The sequence below is a fragment of the Anabrus simplex genome, chromosome 7 (genome assembly GCF_040414725.1).
Source record: "Anabrus simplex isolate iqAnaSimp1 chromosome 7, ASM4041472v1, whole genome shotgun sequence".
NCBI lineage: Eukaryota > Metazoa > Arthropoda > Insecta > Orthoptera > Tettigoniidae > Anabrus > Anabrus simplex.
Genome location: NC_090271.1, coordinates 139761576 through 139772160, shown reverse-complemented (window position 1 = coordinate 139772160; position 10585 = coordinate 139761576). Strand labels below are relative to the sequence as shown.

At 35.7% G+C, this 10585-nt stretch overlaps 1 protein-coding gene across 1 annotated transcript in view; it reads right to left on the bottom strand.

Annotated features, from left to right (window-relative positions):
- Positions 1-1950: 1950 nt before the first annotated feature.
- Positions 1951-10585, bottom strand: part of Kua (Plasmanylethanolamine desaturase Kua) — a 115322-nt gene continuing 106687 nt past the window's right edge. Inside the window, exon 4 of the mRNA XM_067151346.2 lies at positions 1951-5824. Within this exon, the coding sequence (XP_067007447.2) occupies positions 5564-5824 (261 nt within the window). The 3' untranslated portion in view covers positions 1951-5563. The remainder of the gene's footprint in view (positions 5825-10585) is intronic.

Sequence of the window (10585 nt, the reverse complement as noted above, 5' to 3'; positions counted from 1 at the left end):
AGTTGAACATGCAGTATTTTTCCAGGCTTTTGACAAAATTTATCAGCACACACATTTCCATATGAGAATATTATTTCACATAATAACTGCTGATGATATACTATCACGCTTACACTCTTAGTTATAATACCAATATAATGGTCCGTTATTGGACATTATAAATCTTCCAGCTAACTCATTCTTGGTTGCCTGCGCCTCGCCCTCGTGTGCTAAGTTAGGCTCGTCAGTTGGGACTTAGCACACCACCCAAGACGCAAGGCTAGTGCATACCGTGGAGGCCACTTCATAGGCTATTTGAAGCCACCAGCAATGCCAATGCACTATGAGAGCTATGTCTCATTTCCAAAAATAGATGCCTGCCTGGCCATCAAATGATGTAGATGTTGATTCCCATAGGGAACCTAAACACTCTTAGTTACCGAGACATCGCACAGATCGCAACAGAAGAATCTGTCTCAAGCGAGAGCACTGCCCTTCATTAATGTATTCAGTATTGCTTGTTCCTGTACGACTGGTAGTGTGGTGTGTTGTGTGTATATGGACAAACACAATTACCCAGTCCCAAAGTCTGAGGAGTTAGCCAAGGGTGGTTGAAATGCCTCACCCAGCCACGAATCAAAACCCATACTTTCTAAACTGAAGGCATCAATGCTCACCATTTTGGCCAAGGAGCCAGACATAAATTAAAATCAATTTAAAAATTAAGTTATATTGGACATAATTGTAAAATACATTTCAGAAACTTAATTTTTCTAAGTGTTATGTCTGGGTTCTTTTTTTTGGCCGACAGTGTACTATTGTGAATCAGATTACTGAGTAAGAACCTTATACATAATCCAATAATTCCTAATCAACTAATGCACTAGTTTTCTACATTAATGTATCTTCTGTTAAAAGTTGATGGCTTAGGGATTCACTGATGTATAATGTAAAGATGTTTTCTTTCAGAATTTTAACCACTGTCTGTTGTAAAGTGAGATTAATTATCTAATGATGATGCTTGTTTAAAGGGGCTTAACATCTAGGTCAACAGCCCCATTAATTATATAAATACATATAAAATTTCATTACAAGTGAAAAAGTGTTTCCAGTGATAGAAGTGTTATGTTGGAACAGGTCAATGTGATACGTAGGTCAATTAGTGCCACCTTAATATCACAAGAAACTGATGGTTTCAACTTATATATTTTTAACATATGGCATTTTACCATATTACACATACTGTATTTTGAAACATTATCTCAAAATATTTGTACAAAAAAATCACTTTCATTTGGTTTCACAACTTAAGGTAAAGAATGAGTTAACAAATAACCTCCCCTAATGGTTTGCTGAAAAAAAAATTCAAAAACACGCAAACAATCTTGATCTACCTGTGTGAATTTTTAATTTAATACTTACAATTTTATTAAGGTAGTTCACTCTCGTAAATCTATTGAGAAGAGTGGCAAATATACATTATTTAAATGAAAATTATGTAAGTAGTACACAAGAGAAGTAACATTTGCTGCCATCTCTTGGTAAAATTGTATGGGTGCATGCACTGAATGAAGTTTATATTCATGACTGCTTAGTGAGTGAGTTTTAACAGGAGCAATGCAAACAGCATTCAAAATAGCGCTCAAATGAAATGTCACTCCAAGCTCGATGTCATAGGAACTTTTCAGTGGACAAAAAGTTGAAATTGTACGTACATTCTTCCCTGAAATAATGTAACACATAGTGCAACTACAATGTCACATCCAACCCAGATGAAGGTGTCAGCAGCTTTTTTGCCATTTCACTTCTTTGACAAATGATGATCTGAATAAGCATTTAGGGCAATAAAAGCTCTGCAACAATAAACAGGTGAGAGATTTCTATCGTGAGAGAATTAAATATTCAGTTTCACAATCTAACAGGTATTTGCAGAAATTAAATGACTGAGGAAAATTAGCACCAGGGATCTGCTTCCTTTTGTATTACAATGTATATTAAAATAAAATTTTCTTGATCTACAGTAATCGGACACAATTTACTTTTCTGAATCACCGTTGTAATATATTTACATTGATTTCACTGAAATCTACAACAGCTTCTATGTGACATTGCATAATAGTACAACATGCACTAATTAGAAGATTGATTTTACCCCATAAACATGTCTTTTTTCAAAAATCAAAACCAATTTTTTAAAAATGTATCTTTCTTAATTTAAACATACTGAAAATTCTGCAAAATGTTAAGACAAATATGCCAATACCTTTCCCTGTAAGCAAACTGTTTTCTCAAACATGAAAAACCAATAAGGTAAGTGAAATTATTTCATTAACATGAGGAAACTGAGGATGGAATAAATGAGTACTACAGAGTAATAAGGAATTTTCCACAAAAAATATACAAAGGGGTAACAGTCATCTGTATTTTCTTTTGCATATTGAAGCATCACTGTTCCAGTGAATTAAGCGACATAAACAAAACTTAGTGTCATTTCATTAACAATATCTTAGCCAATTATTTCATGTAAAGTTCCTAAAATATATGTCATCACATGTTTCTTTTAAAAAACGTGCTTAAAGAGTTTCTAAAGATGAGACACTTGATGGTGGATACCAATTACCAGCTTATGTAACAACAACAAAAACAGAAGGCAAACAGAAGATAATATATTGTGTAGAAAATTGGAACCCCAGGTCCAGACTTCTGGGAGCACAGAGATGTAAGTATTTTGTACTTTAATATATTTCAGACCATCACATCAGCAAAATTTAGTCTCAGTATCTTAGATACTGCAGTCCTTTTCCAATTTTTGTTACTACAATGAAGGGTGCATCTTTTACGTGAGAAAAAAATGTGCAACCAAAATATACACATACAGATAGCAGACAGCATTCTGCAACTTGTAATATTATTAGTGTAACAAAATATTACTAATATTTTATTGCTATTAACATACGGATACCTCATTCCTGACTATTGCAGACATTCTAACAAATACTGGTTATTAGTTGTGAAGTGTATTTTGTGCACGTTAAAAGGAAACAATTGTAATTTACAGTTTTCATGCACTGTTAATAAATTGAATCTGAACACGACTACTCCAATTTTCATTTCCTCTCATCGCCAATAAATACGATACACACACTAAAAATATTGCATACTGTCATTCCCTTTACATTCATGCTATGGAAATAATTGCTATCCTTCACAGAAAGTGTGCAGCTGTTAATTCCTGTTCACTAGTTTTATTGCATACTGCAGCCCATCCAGTTTTAAGATTTTAAATATTAAGACAATGTCTGTAGAAAATGAAATGTGTCCACTAAGCAGAGTTTTCTTTTTCTGAAATTTTATGGGGACAATTAGGGTGTGTCCATTATGAGAATAAATATGATAATTTAATATTAAGTAAATTGCACAACCTAACTTAGTTATACCATTACCTCACATAAGTGCATACTGTCAGGAGCATGGCAATAAAATTAACTTTATATCATCAAAAATTTAGTCCATAAAACATAAAAACATTTAGAAATAGACCAAAAATTTCAACAATGTATTCACGTCATGACAGTTAATAATAATATGCAATGAATGAGATTCATTCTAAGACAGCCGCATGTACATTGTCTTGGCAGTAACATCTAGGAATGTTTTCAGTGACATGCAGGCAAACTAGAATACATTTACACAATTAGTTATAACAAGCCTTCAATTTGATGTTCTAGACTAAGGAATATATTACTAGCTGGTAATTATTTGAGGGGAGCAAACAAAAGGACACACAATGTACATAGCTGTACTACTATGTAACAGGTCAGCATACATTTCCTTCTGACATTTGGGAGTCTTTGTACCAGTCACTGATTTCTTTATGTAATTCTGCAATGAAAAAAAATATTTTCAGTGGCTCAAGACTCTGTACTTAACCCATCAGATGTCTCATCTTAAGAGTTCCTTACAGAAAAACGTGCCTTTCACGCAACACATTCAGATCAACTCACTGTAAAAATTCAAGTATTGCTATTAAAGCTAACTTCAGGCCAAATGCATCCACAAACAAATGCAGGTATTACGTTGAGAGCAGCAGTAAAAATAAAAAATTCATTAACAGGAAAGCAAAATATCTCTGTACCAAATTTTGAATGTGTTCTAAAATTCTTAAAATAAACTGCTCCCTCTTATATTTAGAATATATATATATTACATTATCATTAACCTCAAACTTTTGCTGCATTTGATTTAAGAAGTACATTTCCCTGTAAATTCTTCATCAAAGACATTTATGTCTAGCATCACACATTTTTCCAGTAGTCAACAACTCTCACAGAGAAAACAAGCTCAGCAGTATTTTGGTTGCAATAACTTATATTTACAAATAATTTGCTTGTTAGCAAGATTTCTCTAGTGAATATAAAAAATTGGACAGATTTGTTCATACATTAACACTGATTGTATTGTGAGGGTTTCATTGCACTATCATATACGATGCAACGTTAAGTCACAACCAGCATAATAATCTATCACAAAATGGCAAAACATAGTGTATTACATTTGTATACTGTAAGTAGGTCAGTCACCCCATCATTACGCCCAGTCCAAAGTGTAAGGCAGTTTCTGAGCCCCAGAATGAGATGATCATTAAAGCCTTTCTCTACCAAGCAAGAGTAAAATACATTTTAAAACAAATCCAAGATGATAACAGTATAAAATTATCTTTGGATACAGCCTCTAAACAACTTTATATATACTGTACAAATAAGCAGGCAAAGTAGAAAAGGTTATTCATGCAAAATGCAGAAATTTGTCAACAACCACAATTCAAAACAAACTTCACAATCCACTAATGTCTTTTCCTTTCATGGCAATATCAAACAAAATATTTAAATAAATTAGAAAAAATCTGAATTGATCTTTGCAAATAACTAGGGCTCCTCTCATGAGTCACTTTACATCAATACAAAATCCAGGTAGTACGAAATGTGTATAAAAAAGCTTAAGATTGTACGTGTAACTTGTTTTATGTCTATGAATTAGACAATTACAAGGTGCATCATTTCAGGATTCTCTCTCTGCTCCTTTCAGCTTCTCCAAGGCCCACAAGCACCAATAAGAAATGTAAAAATATGCCCAGTAAGAAAAATCTCTAAGTTCACACTAAGGATTTGTTTCGTTTCAAGTTTCACCCTTTGGTCCCTGAAGGTAAAAAAAATAAAGCCCTACTGCCTCCCCCTCAATTCCTGCATTGCACACTTGGTAACATTAAATATAACTATGATATAGTTACACTCAATCCTCAGTCGACTAGAAGACTAACATTATCATACTCTTACTAAAAAAATATTAGGAAGGGGTTACCAGTATAGTGAACTGTTGTAAATCGTTGTTCTTAGGCAATAAATATTCAGGGAGGAAAGGGTCACAGTCTTTCTCCATGTTCACATTCAAAAATAGATCCTACATTTCAACACGATTCTACTACCGGTAACATTCTTTGTTTGAAATGCAAGTTACATGCAAACGACATGCTGAATGTTGCAACATGTGATGTGCCAAAAATTCTCCTGAAACCATGGTGTTCATCTCACGTACGCTTCTGTGCCCACTTGAAATCGTCAGCTCGGGGCTTGCAACCAGTTAGAAGTTCTATCAACCACTCCAAAGCTTGCCAGAAACAAATCTTTTCTAGAGGCCAATTCAACCACCCAGTTGTGATGCAGAAATAGGTCTCATGTGGGGCGACATGGTGGATACGGTGATGTCGACGGGGCAAAATAATGTGGTATTCCTGGAGAAATACCACCCACGAAGGCAACCCAAAATAGGTGTGGGACCACTTATGAATCTGAAATAACAAAGATTAATAAGTACATAAATTACAGTTAACTAGTTAATGCTACTAGTACTACTACTACTACTACAGAAGATTATTTACTGGGGACAGAGTAGGTGGTGGTGGTGGTGATTATTGTTTTAAGAGGAAGTACAACTAGGCAACCATCCTCTATATAACACTAATCAGAAAGAAAAAATGGAAGGGGTCCGATACTTCGAAAAATGAAGATATCAACCAAAGGAAGACAAGGGCCACGAAGGGCGTGAAAATGAAAGACTCCCTAGCCCTCGCAAACCTAATAGCGTCGGGGTCGGAAAAGAACAAGGGTTGACCAAGGGAGGTCGGACAGGATAGATAAAAGTGAGGAGCCTGGCACAAGTAAGTGGAAGCAATGCCAGGACTCAGCTAAGAGCCCCGTGGTCGCCAACCCACGCTCCAAAGTTCAGAGCCCCTGAGGCCCCTTTTAGTCGCCTCTTAAGACAGGCAGGGAATACCGTGGGTGTTATTCTACCGCCCCCACCCACAGGGGGAGGGGACAGAGTATAAATACAATGTAAATATTCTTACATAGAAAGCAATTAGTGTCTTATGAGAGACTTTATTTAGCTATCAAATATCACTGTTAGTTTATAATCACAAGCTCATTCCTCTTCTGCCAGTATAATACAGAGATTCTGCAATGCTAAGAGAACTTGCTGGATTGTAAAGGCATACCAGTGCTTTCCTTCAGATTTCCATTAAATGCTAGGAACAGCTAAGCTAGTTCCTGAACACAGTGAGTGGTATGAAAAACAAAGTTTATACTTATGAATATGAACTCTTAGGAGTACGTTATCTCTCCAACTATTACCATAGGCCTACGTTCTCAATTTCTTAAGAATAACTAGTTAATACCTGAGCAAACTGCCACGTCGAACATTGGAAACTGAGTAGATGCTCATGTAGTGAACAATCATATTGTTTATATTTCATTACACGCAATAAACCTCAACGTCAACAAGACATGACGTCTGGAGAAGACGCAGCCCACTCAGAGGGACTGAAGAGCAGGGAACTCCAAAAGGAATAAGAATGATAGGTCTGAACATGTGATTTCTTCCATGTTGACACTTTATTACATAAGCTCCGTTCTACCCAGTCAAATAAGGTCCATCATAATTAATTTAAAAGGAGTTTCCATAGTCAACCCTACATAAACAGCCCAAATTCACAAATTGAATGCAACAATTTTTCATAATGCTGTCAAGATGCTAACAAGATGACTTAATCTAACGTGGTGTATTGAGTCTAACGTGGTGTATCATTATATTTTGTGTTGTGCGTGATTGAACCTGATGGTATTGTTTTAAATTCACAACATACTGAAGATATTTTATGTGTTATAGTTTACACACTATTTGATATTCAAGATGGCGACTACTGTGTGTGAGTCTGTGATATCCGTAGTAGATAATGGTGTAAGATGCAGTGAAAAATGTGGCAAATGCAGAAGAGTAGTTAAAAATGGGATTCTGTGTCGTAAGTGTGATGAATGGTACCATTTTCGTTGTGCAAATATTGTAAATAGGACTGATATTGAAGAAAGTGAGTGGCTGTGTCCCGAGTGTAAACAAACTGATAGTGAGGCAAAACAACAAGAAAGAGAGACTTACAAAACTATAATTAAGATTTTAGGAGTGCTACAAAAGGACTTATGCGCTCTGAAACATGAAAATGAAAGCTTAAAGGACAGAATAAAGAAACTGGAAGATAAAGACATTGGAGAAGAAAGATCGCCGTGGACGGAAGTGACGCGTGGCCATTTTAGGCCTAATGTTAAACATATGGGAGAAACTACGTACAACTTAAATTCGGGAAAAAACTCTTTGCAGTGCCAAAATAGATTTCAGTTATTGCAGCAAGTTCCAGAAGACACACCAAGTTTTCCAAATAATTTTAAATCCAGTGGAGGTAAGCCACAGAAGAAGAAAACCAACCGAAAGTCAAGATCGCCAAAGATTCATCTCTACGCAGACAGTCAAGGGCGGGGTATGGCAGAAGGCATCAAGGATGAGCTGCAGAATCCAGAGACTGAGGTTTTAGGACTAATAAAACCAGGTGCCAAAACTGAAGACGTCCTTTCAAGTTGTGATCCTGTGTTAGAGAAGGACAATTATGTGGTGATGGTGAGTGGTACAAATGACATTGCTGCAAATGAAGGTGAGGAATTAATTACGACTCTCAGAGGTAAGATTTCCAAACTACCTGACTCAAAAGTAATTGTAGTAAATGTGCCACCCAGGTATGACCTTTTAGAGGACTCATGTGTGAACAAAGCGGTACATGATGTAAATATAAAAATCAAGAGATTAAGTAAGAGTTTTAGAAATGTCTATGTAGTAGATAGTTTAGGTCTTGGCAGGCAAATGTTTACTAGACATGGTTACATCTAAATGGTAATGGAAAAGCAACTCTCTGTAGACAAATTGCTACAATTATCAACAGAGATTTGCAAACTAATCTGTACTTAAGAAAACCCATACCACTAAACTGGCACATACAGGGAAACTTGCCAGAAAACCCAGACCCTTAAATCAAGATTTATGTACAAGGATCTGGGTTCCAGGGAAGTTCTCAACTCATGAGTCAAACGTTACGCAATTGCAACAGTCAAGTTTTAGGGAGGAAGGAGGTCTGAGATTGCTCTTGGTAAACTGTCAGAGTGTAGTAAATAAACAATTAAAATTCGGTACATTGATGGAATCTTATGAGACGGATGTGGTGATAGGAGTGGAATCGTGGTTGAGAGAAGGGGTGGGTAATACAGAAGTATTTCCATAAGGGTATACAGTCTATCGTAGAGACCGAGGAGATAAAAAGGGAGGAGGGGTATTTATTCTGGTGACGGAAACTTATTGTTCGCATGAATGGTTTACTGATGAAAGGGATGAAATATTAGGGATAAAATTAGTTTGTGATAATATGAAGGAGGTGGGAATTATAGGAACATATAGGCCTGGAAGAGAGGAAAGAGACATGGAAATATTTGAGAAAATAATAGATTATACTCATAAAAACAATAATGATACGGTAATAATTGGTGGAGATCTAAACTTGCCTGAAGTTGAATGGAATGGAGCTGCAAGTGAAGCTCATGAACAGAAACTGGCAAATAAGTTAATTTGGGAGGGAGGATTTACACAAGTAGTACAAAAACCAACTCGTCTCAATAACTTGCTAGATGTATTCTTGGTTAAACCATGGGAAATTGTTGATAAAACTGAGGTAATTGAAGGAATAGGTGACCATAAGGCTGTAATAATGGATGTAGGACTTGTACCAAAAATGCTTAATAAGAGGGTCACAAAAGACAAGAAATTATACAGAAAAACTAAAGTTGATGAATTTGGGACTTACCTTAAATCACAATTCAGTTGTTGGATAAGTGAAGGGAATAATGTGGATACACTTTGGGCTAAATTTAAAGGAATCATTTGGGAAGGAGAGAAGAGATTTGTACCTATTAAGAAGGGTAAAATGACCTCAGACCCTGTTTATTACACAAGGGAAATAAGAAAATTAAAAAGAAAATGTAGAATAGTAAACAGGAAAATCAAAAAAGGTAGGGAGAATAGAGAAACTAGAAAACAGCTAATGAGGGAACTGAATAGAGTGAAAAAGGAAGCAAAAGAGAATTATATGAACGGCATTCTTCAAGAGGGTAATGACCACAAAGAGAAATGGAAAAAGCTGTATTCATATATTAGGAATCAAAAAGGAAAAGGAATCCAAATTCCTACAATGGTGGGAGAAGGGGGTGAACACTATTTAACAGATACTGAGAAAGCAAACCTCTTTAGTAGGGAATTCCGAGATTCAGTAGAAGATTGTCAGGACTTGGAAACTGTAACAGAAGATAGATAGGGAGAGACACAGAGGGAAACAAGAAGCTTCTCATTCACAAATGAAGATATTTTCAGAGAAATCCAACTGCTTCAGCAAGGAAAAGCAGCAGGAAGTGATCAAATTACTGGGGAGGTACTAAAGACAATGGGGTGGTATATAGTGCCTTATTTAAAATTTCTCTTTGACTATGTCATAAATAATAGTGTGATACCAAAGGAATGGAAGGAATCTATAATAATACCAATTTATAAAGGAAAGGGTGATAAAAGGAAACCAGAGAACTACAGACCAATCAGCCTGACCAGTATAGTTTGTAAAATACTGGAGAGTTTAATATCAAAGTACATCAGAGGGATATGTGATGATAAAAATTGGTTCATGAGGAGCCAGTATGGATTTAGAAAGAAATTTTCTTGCGAGGCACAACTGGTGGGATTTCAGCAGGACATATCAGATCAGTTAGATTCAGGAGGCCAGTTAGATTGCATAGCCATAGATCTTTCCAAAGCCTTTGATAGAGTGGAACATGGAATATTATTAAAGAAATTGGAGGGAATAGGATTGGACGTAAGGGTTATACGTTGGATAAGAACATTTCTAAATTCAAGGGTTCAGAAAGTCAAAGTAGGAAATAATATATCACAGGAAGAGAAAGTCTGGAAGGGAATTGCACAGGGTAGTATAATCGGTCCGTTACTTTTCTTAATATACGCAAATGATTTAGGGAACAATATAACATCAAAAATAAGATTGTATGCAGATGACATAATTGTTTATAGGGAAATAAATAACATTGAGGATTGTTCAGAATTACAAAGGGACCTTGACAGTATCCAAGAATGGGTTGAAGAAAATAATATGAAGATTAATGGAGGCAAATCAACT